Genomic DNA, 24349 nt, shown 5'->3' on the forward strand with positions numbered 1-24349 from the left:
TATACACATTTAATATCTTCATAAATACACTGTACAATTTTATTTATGTCTATTTTTTTGTAATTTTTCAATCATTAAAGGATTGTGCAGAGGTAATGGATGTATCAAATATGATATATCAGGATTTAAGGGATTAACACACCACAATGTCAGATGACAACATTCAGTTATATTTATTAAGTGTCAAAGATTAATATCTGATGACACACACAACAGGATTCTTAGACAAGATCAGATTTTTATTCATTTTTTCCACAAACAGAAAATTGTTTACAAAAAAGAAGGTCAAAAATAAAACCACCTATCTATTGCATGTAATGCCGCTAAGTGTAACTACATGCAAAAACAACAATAATATCGATAAACATTACTGTACAAAAAATATATATATAATGGGACAATTGGCCAAATATCATTGAAGGAAAAAAAAAAAAAAAGCTCTACGTAAGGGTATTTTTTTTTTCTACTTTAGACGGAGTCATGTGTTTTAACACGAGACGTACACCGGGGCACACGATTCAAGACTGTAAACCACTCAAGCGGAGAGGGCTGTGTAAAAATACAGAGAGGCAGAGAAGGAGCTCAAAACACGACCACGCACACATTCTTGCATACAGTTAGCCTTTACAGTTATAAAGCCCTTTCAACAGAAAATCATGCTTCATCGTCAATGTGGAAAACAACACAACGGAGGAAATACAGGACGCTAGGTTCAAACATCGGGACTCTTGTAGAGATCCCGTGGTCTGACTTGCTGGAAAAGATACATCTGAGGTATATGGCTTAATTTCATTCGTCAACTACTTGATAAACAATGACGGGTACAAATCATACGATCACAGAGTAAAAGAATGAGGTGAGGAATCTGAAGGCTTCGACCAGAACTTTGTTGCAGACAAAGCTGTGAGTTTCCACTTGAAGAGCACAAGGTAAGGTGCCGGTACAGGAATACTCTACCATTTCAATATCACTGAAGTTGTGAAAAGAGGAAGAATGCAGAGCTCGGTGTGAAGATTGCTGTCAGGGACTGAGGACATGGGTGCGTTTATTCATATATTTAAGCAATGTGACGACAAAAGTACAAAAGGTGCACTAAGTCAAAGTGTGGATGTAATATCTGACATTTGATTGTAAAAGTGTCCCTTTGGTTTTTGATCCAGCGTACTAAAATGTATTACAAAACATGGGTGTTCCAGGTCCCTCATTTCAATGAGCCGTGTTTCGGGAAAATAAAAAATAATTAAAGATATCAAGCATCCCTTGTCGAATTTGATGGCATCAGTTGGCGTCACGTGGGCTGGTGTTGCATGTGTGAGGAGGAAGCGTCCCGTTTGTGCTCACTCGGTGGTGACCTGCGTGACCTGCGCGTCAGCTGTCTGGTTGGTGGACTGAATAAACATGGGTTGAGTCAGCTCCTGTCCTGCTGGCATCGTCACCTGCTGTATCTGATAGAGTTGCTGAGAAACAGAGAAACAAGGACGTTGAAAGTCGTGCAGGATTGCATCCAACCACAAGATCCCAGCATGCTCCTCAGCTATTACAAAATGGCATTTACATTAATCCCGGTAAGCATCTTCTATATGGTTTTATCGTCACGTCTTTTTAAAATGCCTATTTGGAACACTATTATTTCTGCTCATCTTGGCCACAATCTTTCACCTCTTTCTTTTTTTCTTGGTTTGATTCATTCATTCATATTTTATTTCGAGCAATACAACATAACATAAGTGACCTGCGTGCAACATAAAATTAAACAAATACCTTTACCAGGTTTATCAGGTGCAGGTTCAAAATACAAATTAACTCGTTAACACTCGAAAGGGAGTGGGAAGAAGAAAACTTATTTAATCCCACTCCTGTTTCTCATTAACAACTTGACGGATTTTTTTTTTTTAAGGCTTCCTCCTGTCTCAACATTTGAACCAAAACAATGAACAAAAGATCTATATCAAATTATAATAAAAATTATTCTACAGTTATCAGATAATCCGTTTTGATTATTTTACATGTAATTACTGAAATGTACCTGTCCATCAGTAAATTGGCTGAACTGTTGTCCTTGCTGCACCTCGGTCTGTGTAATCTGAAAGATAACAATTTATTCAAGTATTGCACATCACGGGTAGTTTCACCACAATTCATGCCGTTCTGACAAATCCATGTGCATTTTCTATGTGCAAGTGATATTTTACCTGCTGCGTGTTTGCAAGTGTCTGGATCTGTCCCTGCACCACTTGTGCTCCGGAGACGGGCTGGGCGAGACGGATGTACTGTAGTTGGCCCGTGTTTAGTTGCACCTACAAGCAACCAACACAAGAGGGAGACAGAGTTCGGTTTAGTGCAAAGGTCATTTGAACACAGAGGACACAGCCATTTTCCAACTGTGGACAACACCGAATCCTTCAATTGTTAATCATCTAAACCGTGTGCTTCATTCATCAAAACACAACGATGGGCCTGGTCACCTTTTCTCCTTCAATCCCCGCTTAAGCCCTCCCTTGCTTTGTTTCTCCGTCAGCACCAATGACTGATCTTTTTTTTTTTTTTTTTCCTTTTGTTTCCAGCCTTGAACAGCATCTCACCGGTATCTGCTGAATCTCTCCCGTGTTGGTGATGATCTGCTGCATGACCTGCATGGTCTGGCCTTGGGCCTGGCCGGTCTGAGCTTGACCCTGAGCTGCGGCCTGGACGATCTGCACCTGCTGGCCCTCGCCCACCTGCATGGCAACAGGTGCACTCTGGTGGAAAAAAGGGGGAGCAAAGAACAGAAAAGGACAAACAGACAAAGAAAAATGTAAACATTAGCGAGAGCAGCAACATCACTGAAGTCCCTGGAATGCACTCAATCAAACCGAGGCGTATAAGTTCAAAGATAATCAGCACACGTTTCAAGTCCTCTCTTTCTCTTTTATCCGTCACATGATCCAGGAAAGGCCATCTGATCTCATACTGCAGTCTCTCCCACAGACCAGCAAGCCCGCGGTTTCACCACCCGATGTCAGTTGCCACCCAACATAAATGTGCCGCCTCCTTCTCTGGCTGCTGATGTAATTTAATGCAAAAAATGTCCCCAAATTGATTGTAACTCACTTAAATATTTACATTTTTGTCTTGTTACAAGCATGAGACATTGGGTACCTTAAATTCAAATTTGATGTAACCAGTATCTATATTTTAGAGGTCTGCCTTGCCCCACAGTGCTTGCACATGCGCGTATCCCAGCTGGCGGCGACTCACATCGAGTGGCAACACGAGGCACCGAGCAGCAGCCTCTGCTGTTAGGCGTGTGGAGAGTAAACATCGTATATGCAGGTGTGTTTACCGTGATGGGTGTGCCTTGTGATTGCACCTGCACCTGCTGTAACTGCTGCATTGTGGCGCCCTGCAACATCTGATGGCCGACAGGACAGAATGGGGAAATGAGAGAAAGAAACACGGTGAGAAAGCAGCGATCGCAACAATTCGATGCACAAATGTAAGCAAGAGTGGCGCGTGTGAACAAGTATGCGCAAAAGCGAAAGATTAAGAATCAGATCGGAAAACAAAGGCTTCAAGCTGAAAACGTCAAGGAGCGTCAAATCAAGGAGCTTGTTTCTGAAACAAAATGGTAAATCAGGGGGGATGAGGCAAAGAGAAAATGATAAAAGTAACTGGAATGAAATGTTAATTTGTGCTCGTCAGTAGTCAGAAGTTGGTCAAACTGAACAAAACTGGTACTTCTTTGCTTAAAACACCCATATATACACCACATTTGCACATTTATACAATTGTAGTTTGACAGTATTTGCGATGATTATTTACCTGGATTGAAAATGGCAGAACTGACAACAACAATGTGAAATAGTGACTCCATAGTCTGCACACTGACAGAAATAATAGATATGAATGAATAAAAAGTCAATGTCCCCTCATCCTATTCCCCAGGATTTCATATAACACAAGCTTAATGTCTGATTGGAAGGGCAAGAGAAGGAATGATGTAATCTGATTAAAGAATAATGATGGTGGGTTGCTTGTAACAATAAAGAGGTGCAGAGGGAGTAAGATTCGAGGCTACATAAACTTTACTTTCAACGTAAACGGGGGAAAATATACCAGAATACATTGATGTGATAGCAGAGTCGGGCTCAATTTAAAAAAAGTTAAAGATTTATCATTTGAACACTAGTTTAACAAAGTAAATGTGCTAGCGAGTTAACAGCCAACAATGGCGTCTGCACAAGGTGAATGTCGAAGTGTGCCTGGGTACTGCAGCACCAGGACAGTGAATCACATCGGGCCTAAATAAGTATGACAGCTCAGCTAAAGGCAGCCTGCTGAAGCAGCATGAAGCAGCACAGCAGCGCAGCTTCACAGCACGCAGGGACCAAACTAGAAGGAGCGCAGAGCAGAAAAAAGTAGCAATTACAAGGAAACAATAGGATGACGTCCCCCAACTATGACTTACTATGATCCTGCTGAGTATTGAAAACTATGACCCTGAGGAGAAATGCTCGGCTGCCAATACTCGGGGTGTTTTTGTATATGTGGGCTAGTCAGGAGGGGTGTCACGGCTTCTGGGTCTTTCATCTCACATTTTGTGCTGCTGAAATAAAGGTCACTTCTGAAGGTCAACACTTACCTTACCTAATATCAGAAACTCAAGCATGATTCTCCTCATACAGCTGTGCAACATCCAAACTCTTTAATACTCACCACACATCTTAATCACTTAATGTACAAATGACCTTTAATGAATAATACATTAATTAAAAAGGTAAATATAGGTAATTCAATAAATAAATAATACATTAATAATAATATTAATAAAAATATTATCATTATTATCATTATTCCCAGGAGAAATATTCAAGAAAAAAGGCTTTTGCAGCAGAATTTCTTGGACTGGTTGGGCATGAATTTGCTGCTGAGACTGCAAATGTCTGACTGCAAAGCACAATAGATAAAGTCTCATTCTCTGTACTTTATCGTTGGTTTATCGGTTGATTCTTTATATGTATGGTCTGCTTCACATTTGCTTTGTGGGGAAAAAAAAAAAAAAAAAAATCAATGTAAAGTGGTAACAGCAAGGTGTTAAAGTACCTGTCCCTGCTGTGGCTGCGTGATGATGATCTGTCCCGGCTGAATGGTCGTAGCCGCCTGTGCACCGGGTTGCTGTCCCTGCTGCGTTCCTTGAACCTGCACGGCTCCAGGCTGTTGGGCCAAGGTGAAGTAATACTGCACTGGCTCTGCTGGGGCTACTGACTGACGCATCTCCTCCTGAAGGTGTGACACGGGCACAAACACACACACACATTTAGGAGGCCTATCAGTCCATACATCTCCATGAATTATTTTTGCAGGTGTAACGGTAGATGAGAGCAGGTCTGATAAATAACTGATGGGATGTGTCTAGGGTGGAGTAACGTAATCTGGATGTCAGATCCAGCACAAACATCATACTGGTCATTAACAAACTCTGCAGGTCTGAAGGACCTGAACATGGTGGATACACGGTGCTGATCAATCAGGACACACTGAATTATATGTAAAATGCAGCTAATACCAAAAGGACTCAAATATGTTACAATGTTTTGAAGTCGACATGACCTGGAGAAGGCCGTCCATTCCTTAATTAACACTTTATGTTGGAGTCTACCAGTTTTCTTTTAATTGCCTTCAACTTGTGCAAAATGCTGCTGCTCGTCTTTTAACCAACACTAACAGACACGTGCACATCACTGCTGTTCTTGACTCCCTTCATTGGCTTCCCGTCCTTTATAGAAGTGATTTTAAACTTTTGAGGTATTTTTTTTCAAAGCTCTTAACGGCCTCGCACCCTTGTATTTATTTGAGCTTTTAACCGTCCGTAATCATGGTAGAGCTCTGAGGTCAATTAATCAACTTTTCCTGGAAGTCCCGAGTTCAAAATATAGAAAGTGGGGTGACCGAGCTTCTCCGTTGCCGCCCCCAGGCTCCCCGCCGAGATGCAGCTGGTTTCTGACCTCAGCATCTTCAGAATCTAGGCTAAAAACCTTCTTATTGAGCATGGCTTTAAAACACCCAGTAGTGCGATGACACTTTTATCTTTATATATATTTTACTGTATTTCATTGTTTTTCCACTGTTCTTTCGTTGATTTTGATTGTGCTTACTTATCCTCCATTTTATTTATTACCTGTACACCGAAAGGTTGTTCTTAAGTGCTGTATAAATAAATGTATGGATGTATGGACACGTTCTCTTCCCACTTACTGGATGAGACACGAGGAATAAAAAGTGCAGAGTCAGAGTTTGTTGGCGTTGTAGTTACTCAGCACAGCAGGGTAGATGCTTGCTGGCACAATTAATCAAGGTCTCACTCACAAATATAAATTACTGATAAACGTCAATATTTCTGTTTTATAAGAGAACAATGAGCAGGGCTTCATAATAATGACGTTTCTCCATCACCAGGCGCGTAAACACCCCTCTCCCAGCTCCATGACAACACAGCTGAGAGTGTAGGATGTTTACATGCCTGGAAACAGTCCATCATGTTTTAATATTTCACTTCTCCATCTTTTACACAGCCAATTAATCTCTTGCTTCAGCATCATGTGACGTTTTACTCTCATAACCTTTGAAAAACCTCCTGGTTAAAAATACGTCTTTGATAGTACAACTAAGCAGTAGCCGCTTGTTTGTGCCTGTGACAGTAAGATGCTGCAAACATCCGACTGAAAGCCATCGCTATCAAAACCCCAGCTTCCAGTCAAGGATGTTTACAGCATCTCCACACTGCCAGCAAATGAGAAGACGCTGCGATGTCTACCGACATGACCAGCTGTTTATTGTGTGGCAACTTCAATAAAAAGCCTTAAAATTATATCTTCCGCGAAAGCAGCCGTTTTTTAGTTTTGCCTTGCAGGTTTTTACGGCGGTGATGTGACTATTACCTGTCGTTTAGGGGGCTTCAGGTCATCCCGAGGCACAATGTCAATCAGGAAGTCAAACTGGTCAAACTTTGTTATCGCCATGGCGATGTCATTCCTCTGCAAAGACAAGAGACATAGAAGGTCAGAGCTTGATTATGCAAATTATCTATATGCAGCTTCATATCTATAAACATGCCTCAAAGTCTGAGGTCAACATTCCCAAAATATCCACATGAGAGTTGGGAAACAATGGGACTAGAGTACAGTTCCCAGTAGTAGGGAAAGTAGCTTGCTTTGATAACCAAGGTTATTAAACATAAATACATTTAAAATAGGCGGTGAGGATATGTTTAGAGGCAAATTAATTAGTAAATAGAAAATGTACTAATTAAATTTAGAATTTAGAAAATTTTAAATAACTGATTTATAAAAAAAAGTGGATAAAAAAAATTTCAGGATAATTTTTCTCAAACATTGCGACTTTCTAAAGATAAATAAGATCTTTATTTATTTATATATATATACACACATACATAGGCAGATAGAACTGGAAATGAAAAAAAGCAAATTCATTAATTAAACCGCTGCCTAAATCCACACCACTGCTTTTAAAACCCTTCCTACAACCACAGCAGTGTGCAGTCTCTGTGGAATTTTCCACAGGATATTGGCTGTCAGGACCCCCCCATTGTGTCCCTCCCTGCACTACAGGCTATTTATAGTATCTTGATTAATATCTGGTAACATCAGGTCACATCTACGCTTTCTCTATTGATGAACGTTGCTATGGTGACCCAATTGGCATGACCTCGTCACAAAAGGACCGCACGCCCGTGTGTAAATAGGGGACACTGCTTTTCTCTGTTATGAGAAAAAAGGGAAAAAAAAGGAAAAGAAAAATTAAATAAACCCCAAATACATGAGATAAATTACACATGGATAATGAATCATTTCTGGTGTAAAATGCAATTGATAGTATTTTCACAGTAGATGGGGTCTTATATAAATTTTAAAAAATAACAATTACAGATTTTTAACATCATGAGTTTTATACTTAAGGAAAAAAAACTATGAATGGGAATACATGCAAGCCAGAAAACAGCAAAGAGAGGGACCTTCAAGAGGTAACTAAATAAAAAAATAAAACAAAACAGTGTGACTAACTGGGATAAGAACAATTAATGACATCGTCTTTTTCCCAGCCTCTTCTCCCTTTGATGGCATGGACACACATGCATGAATCGCTAATCTCTCAGAGGTACGTGAAGGGATAAAGGGCCTTAAGGGCTTTCATGTTTTCTTACACAATTTTCCTGCACCTAACTTTCACAAATGTTTCTTTTTTTTTATCCTGAGACCATGGCCCTGTCCAGACTTTGCATTTAAATAGGTTCTGAGGTATCAAGCCAGATCAGGCCAGCACTAATACAAGGTCTGAACACACTCCAGGATGGATTTACATCCGATCACTCTGGACACACGTGAACGTGGACTGGGACGCTTGTCCTCATTCTCTCCATAGCCTGAACACAAAAGTGTCCAGTGGTGGATTCAAGGACCGCCTACTAAACATAAGCCACTGGCTCAGCCGATTCATCTGATTTTGTGCACAAATTACCATAATAAATCTCTTTCTTTTCCATGTTTGTGGTGGATACTTTTGTATTAGTGGTGGGTCTTACCGTAAATTTAAAAATAATACCGTATTTTGTGTTGGCAAGTGAAAATGATGTGCATGTTAATTCTTTTTCCATAGAAAGTAGGAAGGTCAAATCTGATCCCTCAAGATGCATTTAAGTGCACATTTTAGTGCCAGGTGTGAACACACGCTGAGCTCTGACCACTTGATTTGATCTCTCAGGATGCATTTCATCATGAGGTCTAAACCCAAGTTCTAACCTCAGTGTTGGATCCATCCAGGAAATATTTTAAAAACTGCAGTGTAATCGACCGACATCTGGGGGCTCCAGAAGCAGCGGATCTCCAGTGACCTCCATGTTAAAATGGTAAAGCAACTGTACAGGGGGTGAATTTTGTATTTTTTTGGGCCACATCAGATGAAATTATACAAAGCAATACATTTATCTATGATTTGGGGAGTTAACGTCTGACTGGCTGCTGTCTTAGCCAATGGCTAACTGACATCTTTTGCTTCGAGCAATTGCCACTGTGTTGACTTCTGAATATGGTCTGAGAGCTGTGAATGAACCCCCAATACAGCATAATCATTCATATTTTAAATATACTATGCTTCGTCATGCTGTTAATTTTACTAACAGACCACTGACGGATCCTAAAAGGATCTGAGAGCAAAGTGTAGCTAAGACAGCAGCTCGTGCTCAAAGAACGGGGGCTAATCACAGTGGTCATTTCTGTTTTTGCCAACGAAACGGCAGTTAAAGTTCCTGTTGCAAATGCACATCGGCCTTTGGCCCGAAACCTAACTGTAACCCTATTTGCAGTGTTTGGCGTGGATTTGCTGAAGGAGCCGGGAGCCGGGAGCCACAGTAGATAATTTCAGGATCCTTCTAAGTGCTTGCATTGGCAGTAAATCAGGCCACGATACTGGTAGCTGTGGTTGGATGTAGTGTAAGTATCAGGCCGGGTGACGGGGTCTCCGCAGAGCGCCGCTGTTCCTCGTTTCACCTCTGGCTCCATTTCTTTTGAATGTCATTTCACTAGTAACACTTGAAATGAAGATATGTGGACAGATCTGATGAGAATTTATGTTTATACTAATTAGCATCATAAATGAGCGTAAGTTAAGTCAACCAAGCTGTGATTGACATAAGGTTGTTGTGTTCCAGCCAGATTCCAAGGGCGGCTCCTTCTGCCCATTTGCAGAATGGACCCATGCAATACAAAGCCTATCTGCGACCTCACGGGGGGTTTCTCCAGTAATTATACAGCCTATGGTCTGAACAGGCTGCAAATGATCAAATTTTGGATTAGAGGAGTAGAGAGAAAAATGGTAACTGGGAAACACTGGATCAAGAGTGCCCATCTGGTGGAGGACTTGGCACTTGGTGAATAATAAACAAACAGAAAAGTCCAAGAACTGATACAACAGTACGTAAAGATGAGGGATAAGAAAAAAAGATCAAGTCAAGTGACCAGCTATTGATTTTTTTTAATTGGCGTGTGATTAACTCAAGATAACATACACACATCACATAAGGATGTGGGTAGAGACAAGGAAGATGAAGTCAAACGACGTCAGTGTGTATCTGACCTGTAGTGTCCGTCTCTTGTTATCCTCGGTGTGGATCCATGCTCTCAGCGTTAGCTCGGTGATGAAGATCTGAGCGGCTTTGGCAAAGAGGACTGGAGCCTCTGCACTGATCATCTGTAAAGAGGAGATGGTGTCACACCTGATTATATACACACACACACACACACACACACACACCTACAGACTTAGGACAATAAAGCCAGTCACGCCAGGCCCGGCAATAAGTTACTGAAAACTATCAAGCTAATGCTTTAATTTGTAATTTTGTTGCTTATATGTTCACAAGTCCCAAACATTTACAGGATGCATGTCAATATTCTCAGGAGCTTTTGAACATATGTACTAATTTACAGCTGTGAGATAGCAAAAAATAAACCCTCACTTGGACAGTATCAATAAATACATAAATACAGTTAAATTGCATACTGGTTAAGTTTTTAATGAACTTTGATAAAAGTAAAGCCCAAGAATACATTTTTAGTTTTATCAACAGCATGCTACGCACAAGTTCCGCAGTCATGCCGTGAAGCTGCTGTGTCAGGAACAACAGAAAGATCTTTTCTTCAAATATGTTAGTGATCTGCTGATCTCTTTACTACTTTAAGCTGCTGCCGAAGTAAGAGGATAGCATAGCACTCTTGTCACGACACAAAGCGAACAGACACACACTTTCTAAGGCTTCTTATTGGAGACTGAACAGTCTTGGCTGTTCAAACGGTGAATTGAGAGAAAAATAATCACACCTGCTTAAATCATGAATACAGAACTGAAAACAGTTGACATAACTTGACAAAAACCAAAGAGACAAGAGCAGATCAGAGTTTGGTCATGGTATCAAAGTGTACATAAAGGGATTTTTTTTATCATTCAGATTGTTAATTCATTTTACTAACAGAAGGTACAAAATCCAGCAACTTTAATCTTGTTTTGTGACAATAATTTGTTATTCAAAGAAAGGAGAACAAACCTGAAACCTGATTGAAGTCCTTTGGATGGTTATGCCAGTTTTTTTCACTAAAGTAATATTAACACATGCTTGCTAAAGGGCATAAAGGTTTTGGAGTTTTACTTAACAAAGCTTTACATTAATTGTCTTAGCTGTTAAGTCAGCCAGTCCCCTGGCACAAGAAAAACACATCTTATTCACAACAAAACATAGAAAACCTATCAAGTGTTGAATGTGAAGAAACTGACTCTCTTAATGAAAAACAAATAAATAAAATTAATTTGATGGCATTAACAGGTCTCAGAAAAGCAGGGACAGTGGACAGGGTACGCCTGTGCAGCATCCCATCTACTTTCATAATCAGCCCATATACAATTGGGGAACTGAGACCTTTTTCATTCTCGTCTGGTAAAGGAAGACAGCTGCTCAACAGTCCGGGTCATCTTTGTCATTTACCATTATATGATGGGCCAAATGTTTATAACTGTACAAATGTGTGAACTGCAGGCAGGTCAGCTCACAACTTGAACATGACCACACAAAGCTATGTTTTAGGTCTGGCATTGTCTTGCTGAAAGATGCAAGGTATTGCCTGAAAAAGATGTTGGGATGGGAGTATATGATTATGTAAAACCTGTATACTATATACATTTCAGCACTGACGTTCCCTTCCCAGATGTGTAAGCGGCTCATGCCATCGGTCTTAATTCCCCCCCCTATACCATCAGAGATCCAGGCTTTAGAAATGAGTGCTGATAACCAGCAGGATGGCTGCTCTCCTCTTTCATCGCGAGGACATGGCACCCATGATTTTCAAAATAGAATTTCAAATTTTGATTGGTCTCACCTCAGGTTTTCCAGTTTTGTCACTATCAGATACAAAACCTGTTTATCTATGGTTATGTATGTTATGTTTGAAACACAGCAGAAGAGAAAGATCTTTGAATACCATTACATTAAAACGAATGACTTCAATGCTCTTCTTCACTCTGAAGCTACTCGGCTGTTCCTCTTACTGGTCATAAATCCAAACTACTCACAGAGCTCTTCTCTGTATGAAAGGGTATTATCCTTGGTCTACTTTAAATGTGTGTTGGTCCAGAGAAGACAGCAGCATATCTTAATCATATTTACATGTTGTTGTTTTTTTTAATGACAGAGCTTTAACTTTTTGCTTTAGCATTTGTGGAAGGTATGTCAGTATTCCTTGATCAATGCCGTGATTTTCATAACAGAATCATGTCTGTTTTCAGTGCAATATTGAATAAATTGCTGACCTCAATTCTATTATATCGACCTTGTTCCTGCACACAGAGATTTCTTCAGATTCCCAAAATGTTTTCATGTTATTATTGACGGCAGATGAAGAGATATTTAATGTCTCTCAGGTTATTTTGACATCATTTTATTAATGGCAGATTTCTTCTTTTGCCTCCTCCCTAATATGCTCTTTTTGGACCAAATTGTGCCACTGTCATTAATTAACCTAATTAGCTGCAAGATGGTTCGCCAGGTGAATTTATTGTGTGCCACTTACTTTTCCAGACTTTTGATGTCCATGTCCCACCTTTTTTTAAGATATGTGGCTGCCACCAAATTCAAAATGAGTTTGTCTTTCATAACATGGTACAATAACTTACCTTTAACATTTGATACGACTTCCATCTTGTATTGTAAATAAAATATGGGCTTATGAGAGTTGCAAATGACGACATTGTTTTTTTATTTCTGTTTTGGAATTTGAGTTTTGGATCAAGCTTTTAGGTCATTAAAATATCTCAGACTACTTCAAAAAGTGAGGTAATTCCAGTAATGCATTTGTGATTTGAACTAGAGACAGATTATTTTCATAACACACTCCTCAAAGCAAAATCATTTTCTTAAAAAGCTCATCATTTGTGTTCTTCTATTACCTTTACATCCTCATCCAGCTTCATGATTTTTTTGATCCGAGCTAGAGGCAGCTCCTGCACACGGAAATCCTTCTAAAGAAAAGCAGATATTTGTTAATAGTGCTAGACTGTACGTCTCTGAGCATTAGTAGATTAAGTAAAATATTGTAATTGGGGATGTGTGTGTGTTGTCTGTATTAGTGAGCATAACGTACCAAGGTCAAGTTCCTGATCTCCTCCATAACACGAGGCCAGAAGGACTGCAATGTTTGCTGGGCATCGCTGCCTCCAGATCCAAACCCGTCTGCAGACATCTTCTACTCTGCTGCAAGGAAGAGAGGAGGAGAGAGGATGAGACCAATTTATGCAAACAATTTCACTGGTAAACCCAAGACATACCCATGTGATGTGAAAATTCAGAGAGTCGCATCAGGCCAAGGACAAATACCAGTCCAAACCGGGCCAATGCTGCCAAAAGCTCTTCCTGTCTGTCAAAAACCACAGATCCCATCACAGCCTAGAACTGCAACACAGAGAACTCTAAAGGGAGCCCAAAGGGCTTCTTCTCCCTATGGGATGTTGACAAAACCCAGAAGAACCCACTATCAGACCCAGCTGCACATTCCCTGATTATGAATGGCTTTTTTGTGCCTTCAGCACTCAAGCGCAGCTCCTTTACAAACACAAGAATTTCATGTGCAATTAAATATAGAGTGACCTCGGCAGTGAGGATGCTGCTAAAGCCACAGATGTGGAAAGCACAGGAGTATTTGCAAAAATAACTTCCTCGTAATAAACTTAGTATTTTTATAACAAAAGCCTGCATAAAAACAGACTCCACGTGTTGCATAATATTGCAAACAAATGTATTTAGATATAAGACCCAATGCCTCAATACAGAGTCTGATGGTTCATAAGAGAATTCAGCAGGTTACTATGGCATGCCAGGAATCTGGTGGGAGAATATTTGCCTGCCTGTCTGAGCCTGTAGAGCTTTGAGTGTCTTGATCACATGCATTCCCCTTTTTCTCCCCACCTTTGTGAAAAGATTTGGCAGGGGGGAAGAAGAAATGTGGGGGGAAGGAATAAGGGTTTTGTGTGTGTGAGGAGATACTCAAAAAAAGACTAGACAGGTTTCTATGTGCTGCTGAAGGAAGGGTAGTGCCTTGACCAGTCCAGCATTAACCCAGAGCTAAAACAAAGAGCCAAAGGTTTCCACTGGGGGAGGTAAGAGACAGACAGGGACATAGACACAGTGCTGCGCAATCCAGCTATGTGGGTCAAACAAAACAGAAAGAGGGAGTCATGACACTACAAAGAAAGATTGCTAAGAGAAGAGGGGACTGCACTTTACCTTTTCTTTCCTTTTTATTTTTTTCTACTTTTGGAAAACAAGCATGAATGGCCTTCCTGGTCCAACTGAGAGACCATTACAAAACTTTTTAAATAGTTTACAACAAAATGTGTTTCAAACACTCTGCCCAAGTTCCCCATTAGATTCTGTTAAGTTCAGCTAAAAACATTAATGTTTTACACTGAATCCGAAAACAGATTGATTTTTGACAGGAAAGATTGCTCTTCTGTCAGTTGTAGAAGTTACTTAATAATAAATAAGAAGCAGTGCTGCATCCCACTCTGCCATTCAGTTTTCAACAAACAGTAGCTTTAATCAATAAGACAGAATGACGGGCAGGGGGGGGTTGGGTTCATACAAATCAATCAGGCTGCTTGCATCTATGGCTTGCCAGCCTAGTGATTGACCTTGACAGTGCCTCCCCAATCTAGTGTCCAGTTGCATGTCAAGGTTGATTGAAAACCTGCAGTCTCCAGAACAATCCCAGCATTCCACATGACAGGGATGACTGATGGAAATTGTAGTTTTTCATCTTCTGGCTGCTAAATTAGCAACCTATGAGAAGTCTCTTGCTGTCTCAAAGTACTTTGCAATATGACAACTGCAAGCATATTTTGGTTTTCAAGCTAAATGACATTTTTACCATCAGCATGAGCACTTGATCTTGTGATTATTGTGAACAAGACAACCTTGTTTATCTGTGTGTACTGTCTGTCACCTTGTGCGACTATCTCCAGCTGGTTGCCAGATAAGGCACAATAATCAGGCAGTTTGCTTAACATTACAGACAACCATCTGGCCGCTGGTCATGATAACAATGCTCTGGCCCAGAATACACACAATAACTATAAAACACAAAGACCCGTTTAACTTTTTGTGTTCTCGTACACCGACTCCTCTTGAACCCTTGACTGATATTTGAAAACACTCTGAGGGTAGGGCTGAAATTAAATCCCACTTACAGACCCACCTGCTCTTTCTAACCCCATGACATTTATTGTAAATACCCTGCCACAAACCACAGTGACGGGGGAGGAGAGTTTGCAGAGGGGAAATCAAGTCGATGTGTTACAAGGGATGAGAAAGCAAGTATGAGAAGAGTGTTAAGTATGGAAAGAAAATTAAGAATATTAAAAAAACAGCACATGTGAGAGAAGAGGGGGGGGTAAGCATTAGCATGCACTTGAGCGTTGCTTATGCAGCTTGCTAGTGTGTTCTACCTACAGCATACCATTATTACCATATTTTCCAACGCTTTGCATCAATGGAAAGTTTGTGTGGGAGCCTGTCAATCTCTCATGCACAAGTGCACAACCGACACAATCTATCGTCCGGGTTAAGTTTTGCTAAGCAAACACAATGAAAAAGGGTTTCAACACCCCAAAGAAAACGTATCAAGTCCTTAAAAGCCAACAAGTGTCAATGTTGTAAAGTTTCAAAAAGGTCTGGAGGCTGATGCCAATATATACAGACATAAAATATCAAGAAGTGTTATTCTATCTGCAGGGTGGGCAGTATTAGTTTCTGATCCATGTCATGCTCACAAGTATCACTTAAAGGGAACTACAGAATTTGCTTAAGCATGTGAAGTGACCTCACTCCTTACCAATTATGGTCATAAATGTAAATCACTTTAGATCAGATATCAGCAAATGCTGTTGGTGTATTTCATTTGATGTGAACTTGTTATGCTTAAAGAGGCTGGATTATTCCACTGTACTGTGCACTGGAGCCGACAGGCTCATCTCTAAACGGCTACTGTGCTATATCAGGGTATAAAGTGCTGTGTTTCCTTTGTCTTCTCTTCCCTGCAGTGGTGTTGTCCTTTATCAGGTCACAGGGACAGAAAAATGACAGCGTTGGGTTTCAGACCAACGCTGCCTGATGTGTCTTTGAGGACACGTTCTTCAACAGCTTTGTCCAACAACAGCACCTTGTTCATCCTCCGTTGACGGTTCAAAATCTCTCTTTCCGTGTCTTCTCCAGCACTTCCCTCTTGGTGGTTATGCGTTTCTTGTTTCCTCTGTCTAACTTCTTTTCACCTGATCGACCTCTTCCAACCTCTCAGAGAAAGTCAATGCTGCGCTGCTTGCACCAGCTGAATCAGCGCTAATGTTGTTCTGCTGGCCCATTCCTGCGTCTCTCCACCTCATCCTAATCTCCCTCCCCCTCTCGCTCCATGGCACGTCACATCAAGTACCCAGTCGTGGCAGCACTGACGACTCACTCCAACTCTGACATCACGCAACTTTACACGAGCCTTCAATTCCCATAAACACAGACAACTCTGGCAAAGTGGAGGCAGAAAAACAGACCCATAAAAAAGAAAACGGAATAAACTAATGTAATTTAGATGCATCTGTATTAATTTGTTCCTTAAGACCAAGAGTGAAATGAAAGGGTTAAGAGCCAGAATAATCTTTTTCAGCTTAAGCAGCTAATTTAGCCAAATTAATTACTTGCCTTCTGCATTGAGGCTCTGGCTCCGCGTAGTTGAAAGGGAACGAGGCATGTAAGTTTGGGGCAGCCTTCCAGTCTATTTGAGGTCGAAGAGTGAACTTTTCCCTAAAAGGTATCAGTTTCACAATTGCTGACACAATAATAAGGAAAGTCTTCTCTTCTGAAATGTTTCCCTGAAGCAGGACTGACACTTCAAGTGTAAGCAGAAGTACACAAAACGAAGCTGACCCACAAACAAAATACACAAAGCAGCATAAACTGGACCCAGTTCAAGCATAAACATTAACACGGCACTGCGGGTGTTCTAGTTGACCAGTTTTCAGATTGTTTGAAAGAGCAACACGAGTTTAAAACTTCTCACATCTACCTTGCAGTTCTCAGTGAGGATTAAAACAGTATACATACAAATGAATTGACATGCACATGCTATTATCCACCATTACTTTAAGGTAATCTCATATTTACTGAGTAATACCATGTCATTGTAGAGGGGGCATTTGCTTAAACACATGTTTGGTTTTATGTTTTTTTTGTTTTGGATAATGCAATACCAACTTCTTAACAAGTTAATGGATTAACTCATAAATGATGCTGACTGGGCACATTCAGTTCACAAAAGGTTGAAGCCTGCTTGGTTTGAAATGGCGTCTTAAACAGACACATTCAATTATTTTTATATTGCCAAACAGTCAAATGAGAAAATACCTAATGTTTTTTTCTTTAGACAGTTTTATTCTGATAGAATAGACAATCAAAGCAATAAATGTCATACTGAGATTCATTTTCAGGCATAGCCCTATATAAAAAGAACATACACACAAATGGTGAACTATGAAAGCACTCGCACTGATGATCCCAGTCGCAAATACCACACAGAAACAAAATGGCATGAGTACAACATGCAGGGTAAATGATCAACTCCTGCTAAACAAAAAAAACAAGAAGTTCCCAGCCAGGAATTACAGATTAACTACTGGGATACAAGCAACAGTTTCACAGATGCTGATGCAAATATGTTGCAAATTAAAACAAAAAACAAAAGAAAACAAAAAAGAATAAGAGCATTTAATGATTTTAATACTCATTGGGAAGCCCAGCACAATATTGTCCTTTTGGTTCGACTGGACCAAGCTAGCTGACCAAATGGCCATGCAAACTTTGCCCTTGGTTCCGCTTCGAGCGAACTACAGGAAGTGCTAGTCACTGATCTCCCAAGGTCATTCAACAGAGAAGGGGGAGAGAGAGGGAGAGAGAGAGAGAAACCAGAGAGGGAGGAGGGAGAGAAAGAGATGAAAGAGAGAAGGGGAGGGAGGGGGGTGTAGAAAAGGACAGGTTTTCCAACTTTCACTGCAGCACTTAAGTGACCCCAGTGGTTCAGGCTTTGCACTTTGTAAGCAGATTAATAAAAAAAATAAAAAAAACTTGCACACTGTACAAATGAGTTGTATTCTGCATTTATTTCTTCTGCATGCCCACCTCGTATTGCTAACAGAGATAGAATGGGGACAATCTCACATTCCTGTGACCTTCATCCAACGCTAGGCCCAGTCCCTGGCATTAAAGTATGTAGGCCTAGACATACCTGCATATTACAAGTTGGAACACAGCTGGCTCCCCCTTGGCTGCCCACACGCTGACTTCAGTGATAACATACACAAGTGAAAACACAGTGAGGACAAAGACAAAGAGTAAACCAACAGTTGTACACCTCACCTAAGTGATGTGCAAGAGCTGAGTGGCTAGTATTATTCGTTTACGTTTTGATCTCCTAGTGTGTCTGTAGTTCAGTTTAGGGCACAAATGATATTCAAATCTCATGCAGACAGCAGCCAACCCTGGGATTTGGCAGCAAAGACTTCAACTTAAGAGTTATTTTTAGTCTCCCTCTTTCAATCTCTCCTTCTCTTTCCCCCAACGGGACTCTGTTTTGTCAAAGGCACCAATAGAAACTTTCAATTAGGGAACAAGAGAGGAAAGAGAAAGGGAGTCAGGGACAAGTGAGAGATGAGGCATCCTCCAAAGACTCCATCAGAAGAGATCAGATCAAACTATTAGCCTTCTCGGCCCCTGAAGCTGACAGGCTGACAGTCTGTCTCATCTGGGCATCTGCAACTGTCAGGGAGGGAGCCTGGCGGGTCCTGAGGTCACTGCAGCCAGCTGTACCTCCACCCCTGGGGACCCTTGACACCAACAACGTGACAACAACACAGAATTATCCTGCCATAGGTCTCCATAAACTACAAATGACCTGTTCATCACGGATGCCTCCTTCTCTGTTCAATTCCATCTAGCGCCAATACGTTTGCAAGGTCATTTGGAGAAAAACTGGACATTTACCAGGAGCCCAAGGCCCTGTGGCCATGAGCTTCCAGGATATCAACACTGCCAACACAGTGAAATGCATCTGACATTAATTCAGCATATAACAGGAATCTAAAGTCCGTAGGGTTACCAATGGGGCACCGATTGGATGTCTGTGAGCAGGATGATCAAAAATCAAAACAAATACAGCTTTCATTTTCACAATATTATTTTGACAATAGAAAAGTACCAAAAAAAAAACAACCGCACAACAAAATCAACCGAAACAGTTCCTGTAACATGAGAAGATTCTGTAAAACCATCAATGCTGCTATAAAGTGACAGGTCAAGGACATGGATGAGAGAAACATACCAAGGACAGACACTGTCTTTTCACCGCAAAGTGTGATGGAGAGACAGCCGAAAATAAACTCAGATGAACAGTTTATTGGGAAAGTCGAAGCAACTTAACTTGATAGATCTTTCCTCTACGTGTGTTTCCTGCTGTCACTTACCCCTATGCCCTTCATGGTGAGCGGTCTGCCTTGTTGAAGCACAGTAGAATAGATGGAAACAGATAACCCTGCTCAAGTCTCCTTGAGAGCAGCAACAGCAGCAAACACAAAAAGGTTGCGAGAAAAGAAAAAAAAACTCTTCAAGACTCCTACACTTCTTCCAGTACCCAGATTGTATCAACAGACAAAAGGCACTCTGGCTTCCTTGATGTCTTTTAACAAGCTCTAAAACCAGACACACACTAAAGAGCAAGCACCCCCCCCCCCCCTTCGCTCTTACTCTCTCTCTCTCTCTCCTCTGCCCCTCCCCCTTTCTTTTTACCACTCTCCCTTTACAGATTGCCCCGTCTCCTTCAACAGTACCCCAATGACCTCGCAGACTCGTCTCCGGTTTCTCTTTTTACCGAGACCCATCAACTTGCTGACAGCCTCTCTTTCTATGTCTTTTTACTCTCTAACCTCCTTCTTCTCTCTGCCCCGGGACCCATAAGGTTTGTCTTTGAGCTGACCCCTGGCCTAGTGCAGAGAAGAGGATGAGAAAGAACAGAAAACAGCACAGCAGCAGGCAAACAGGACAGCGGCACTCCCGACTCACAGACAAAAATCTCTAGGCTCCTTCCCCTTTAACATTCAAGAGTAATCAATCTAGCATGCTACATGATACTCAAACCCCGCCTCACACCCGGCTCCCACCTCGCTCTGACACATGAAACCAATGCAAGGACAGAGCGCTCTTATGCCATTGGATGTTTCACACACCAGTCAGCTGTGACATATCCCCTGCTCCTCCTCTTTCCTCTGCCCAACCCCCTTTTACCGACAGGCAACTTCCTGTTCTAAGTTACCTTGAGCTGCAGGATAGGGGTCAGGGAAAAGAAAAGAGGAAGAGAAAGTAGAGATGACTACAGGAGAAAAAGAGCAAATAAAGTTGTGGAAAGCTTCTCGGAGAGTGTGTGAGGTGGTGCTCGTAGTGGCTTGCCTCGCCATCATTTGTTCTCAGGCGGTCCCTGTGTCTCTTGCTGCTGGACGGATGAGAGGCTCCACGGACTGCTCTCTGACAACTGGTCTCTGCTTATTTACAATGTCAAACTAAATGTCTCCCTCTGCCCCGCCTCCGCTCTGCAGCGACAGGCTGATAGCTCCGTGATGCGGGCGCTCAGGCGTGCCCTCACTGGCTGAAAGAAGTGCCAGAATAGATGCCGCATGTTCCATCCACATGATTTAAAGTACAAAAGCATACTAGACGGCCTCTCTGTCTCATGCGTGTACACAGTCTCACATGCACATCCACACAAATGCACACTTTGTCCTTGCTTTCTCGTTTATCCTTGCTCACACTCACAGGTAGCCTCTAACCAGCCTCCTTGAAGTAATGAATTCCTTGAACTGATATGCATTTACTAACAGAGGAACTCCATGAACAATGATTATTTGTTTGATATTTTTTGTTGAATAACACAAGTGAACAAATACGTGATTTTTGGGAACATTATTAATTCGACATAGTAACACAAAATTATGCATCTTAACCCTAACTGTATCAAAATCAAAGTCCAATCAAGTAATATTTACACAGAAATGACTGCCAAACAGACCTTTTAACAAAATAAAATAGGAATCAGCTGACTGGAAAGTAGTTGTGGAAGATTGGGCGGAAAGATTGCATTTGATTTTTGTTCTATTTGTGGTTAAACAAGACTCAAAAGACATGGGTGAAAGCCAATAAACAAAGGCATTGTTGTCTTGACCCTAAAAACTATGCTCACAGCAACTTCCACAATTAAAACGTCATCAAAACAGCACGTCAGCAATGTCACACAATGCCCTTCTTGTTAACTCACCACCAGTTTAATGTGATACTTCTATGTTGAAACTTTTACTTTGGTATAACAGAATCAGCATACCATTGCTCATGTGCACAACTCATGAAGTTCTATGTGCTGTCAAGTAGATCTGCTTTTCCATATCTAATCTGTAAACTTGACACAGAGCTTGACACTTAACTGACACAGAGCTCAAACAGCAAACAAATATCCTAAAATATACATGTATTTTTATTTTTTTTAAATGAATAGTGATGTGACCTGAAGCTAACACTTACTTTAAATCCCTATCGTCGTGAGGAACACAACAAGCTTAAAAGGGAGAAAAGAGAGCAAACCTGCACCATCAATGAAAAAAACTGGGGGGGGGGTGGACCGGAAGGATGGAGAAGGACAGACAGGAGAGTTGTTACAGGATGGGAGGGGTAGAGCAAGTGGAGGGAGGGAGGGAGCACAAGATACAGACTCAAGAGAAACAAAGCTAAATGTTCCCTTTTCTATTTTTGTGAGGAGCACAGGGACTTGAACAGGTACTACAGGCATCCAGTTAATAATTAGAGTGGAGCAACTGAAAGCTTAATCTCTCCATCATGGCGACCATGCCAGAGCAGTTTTTCTCTGTAGATGCATACTGGCCACCCAAAATGCCTGAGTAATGACACCTGGCAAGGTCACCGTACAAATGAGACCTTCCCATGACCTGAGCCGCCCGTAGCAGGGACATGTTTGCTCTCACTGATGCTGTTTGGAGATAAACAAGCACCAGCCGTACATTGGGTTTCATAAACACACTGCACCCTCAGGGTGGCCAAACTATGTATTCATCCAGAGACATGCAAATAGCATGAGCACACAAACACACGAAGACCAGGTTGTTAGCAGACTTACTTGCACAATGTGCCTTAAGATCAACCTGTCACTTTGAATATAAAGTCAATGCAAGATTGAACAAGAAAAGAGCTATTAACCCTAGATTGAGTAGGGAAAGAAAGAAAAAGAAAACCTCTGAACTCAACTCAGTAAAAATATAAAGGAAATGAGCAGAAACCCAAAGCTAAAGACAAAACAAGAGCAGAAAATAGTTCATATATCACCTTTTTCATCTTTCCCAATTCGCTGTTCTGCAAAACATAGGTTGTTTTTTTTTTGCCTAGTTTAAATCTGTCCTCCATTTTGATGTTAGTTTGTGGAAAGACTGTCAATTTGTATTAAATGCTGTGTTTAATTTCATTCTTTGTCTCCTATTAAAATATTTTGTTTACCACAGATAAATTGTGCCTTTTATTGTTCTTCTTAGTAATATTAGTAGCAGTATTCACCCACACAGTAGCTTAAAGTGCAAAAAAAAAAAAAAAAGTGCATATCCCATCCTTAGGGGGTTTATTTTCTTATCATGCAACTGAATTTAAAGCTATGGTTCTATAAAGTTTTTTTTAAGTATGTATATCAGTCGTTTAAGAATATTTCTTTCTAACACATTTCCCAATGCTGACAAACGACTAACAACTAATTGTATGTACACAACCAACTGATCTTCCAAGGTTAGGGCTTCACTCCTTAATACTTGAGCCTTTAATACAGGTTGCTGTAATTCAACAATCAGGCGCTTTATTGCCATAGTGCGGGTACAATGAAACTGCGATTCCAGATCTGCTACATAGTCATTTAACCACATTTAGGGAAAGTGAGTATTCTGACACTGAACCAGAGCTAAATCCTTTCCTATGAGACGTATACTGCGATCACATAATTTAACTAGCCCGCACTGTGGCGCATACAGCGACATCTCTCCTAAAGCAGAGCAGTATCTGGACACAGAAATGAAGCAGTGGAGGTGAACAATGATAGTCCCGGCTGACTGCAGAGACTGCCGTTAACAGCAGCTTGTTGGACATTCACGCTGCAGCGCAGTTAATAACAATAATCACTAACCACAAGCAAACCTTGCCATTATAAGAAAGTTTGCGACGCTGGGGAAGAAACAGCCTAACCAATAAAGACAACGTTTGGATCTGTCCTTCAGACCAATCAAACCTCGGACTAGATTCCACCAATCAAGGTTTTTAAGGCTAAGTTCGTTTTGCAACTGACGCCATTCGGGCTCGTTTCAGAAGTAGCCGGTGTATTGAAGAAGCACCAGTCCCGAGAGCCAAAATGGCGGCGGCCGAGCCGCAGTTTCCTGCGCTGATCGTGATCCCTCCACCGGGCCACCAATAAGCGCCGCAGAGAGCGGGGAGGGAAATGGCGCCTGTGTTCGTCTCTATTGGTCAACAACAGCAAATGAAAAAGGAGCGGATTAATTGCCCCTGCTTCCACCCATCACGGGCAACTTTAACGCGGATATTGTACACACGAGACAGTTTCATTATTGTACTTACTTTCTTTTACGAGGGGAAGTCCGGCTCTTTATTTATTTTATTTAGCTAGCAAAAGGGAAACAAGATGGCTGCTAACTCGAACCGGAAACAGTCGGACGGCGTGAACGCGATGACGTAAGCGTTGCGTCCGCAGGTCCTTCATCCCCACAGCAATCAGGCTTTATAAGAACAAACTGTAGCCACCCGAGTGCAATAACCTGTCTCTTTGAAAGTGCAATAACCTTTGCCCACTAAATACCTCACGTATTTTTGCACATGTAAATATTATCCGTTTTTTTGTGTTTACTATTTTTTCTCTTGTACATTACTAATTTTTCTACATTTTATATTGCTCTTTTTTATTATTTAGCTATTTATTGGTTATTTCTATTTTAATTTTTTGTATAAACCGTTGGGCGTGTGTGTGTTGGCTGCTGCACGATTGAATTTCTCCTCTGGGAGATCAATAAAGTATTCTATTATCTATTATCTATTGTCATCACCTTGCGTGTAATTTATTAAAACCATGATCATTATTAGCAGAGGTGTCAAAAGTATTCACATTCATTACTC

The 24349-nt window shown here is 41.1% G+C and overlaps 1 protein-coding gene across 9 annotated transcripts; it reads right to left on the minus strand.

The window, feature by feature from the left end:
- Window positions 1-218: 218 nt before the first annotated feature.
- On the minus strand, window positions 219-23893 carry nfyc (nuclear transcription factor Y, gamma). 9 transcript variants are annotated; one of them, XM_061742523.1, is made up of 11 exons: window positions 23798-23893; window positions 13182-13291; window positions 12988-13056; window positions 10129-10242; window positions 6918-7013; window positions 5083-5259; window positions 3323-3391; window positions 2583-2738; window positions 2193-2297; window positions 2027-2083; window positions 219-1457 (listed from the first exon to the last, which is right to left on the minus strand). In XM_061742523.1, exons 2-11 carry the CDS (start codon window positions 13278-13280, stop codon window positions 1338-1340), a joined length of 1062 nt encoding a protein of 353 aa, XP_061598507.1. In that variant the 5' UTR covers window positions 13281-13291; window positions 23798-23893; the 3' UTR covers window positions 219-1337. The 9 variants fall into 9 exon arrangements, with proteins under 9 accessions (XP_061598507.1, XP_061598502.1, XP_061598503.1 ...); XM_061742518.1 differs by having other exon boundaries at window positions 12988-13059; XM_061742519.1 differs by lacking the exon at window positions 23798-23893 and adding an exon at window positions 20576-20726 and having other exon boundaries at window positions 12988-13059.
- Window positions 23894-24349: the final 456 nt, after the last annotated feature.

Source organism: Cololabis saira, chromosome 15 (genome assembly GCF_033807715.1).
Source record: "Cololabis saira isolate AMF1-May2022 chromosome 15, fColSai1.1, whole genome shotgun sequence".
In the NCBI taxonomy this organism is placed as follows: Eukaryota; Metazoa; Chordata; class Actinopteri; order Beloniformes; family Belonidae; genus Cololabis; species Cololabis saira.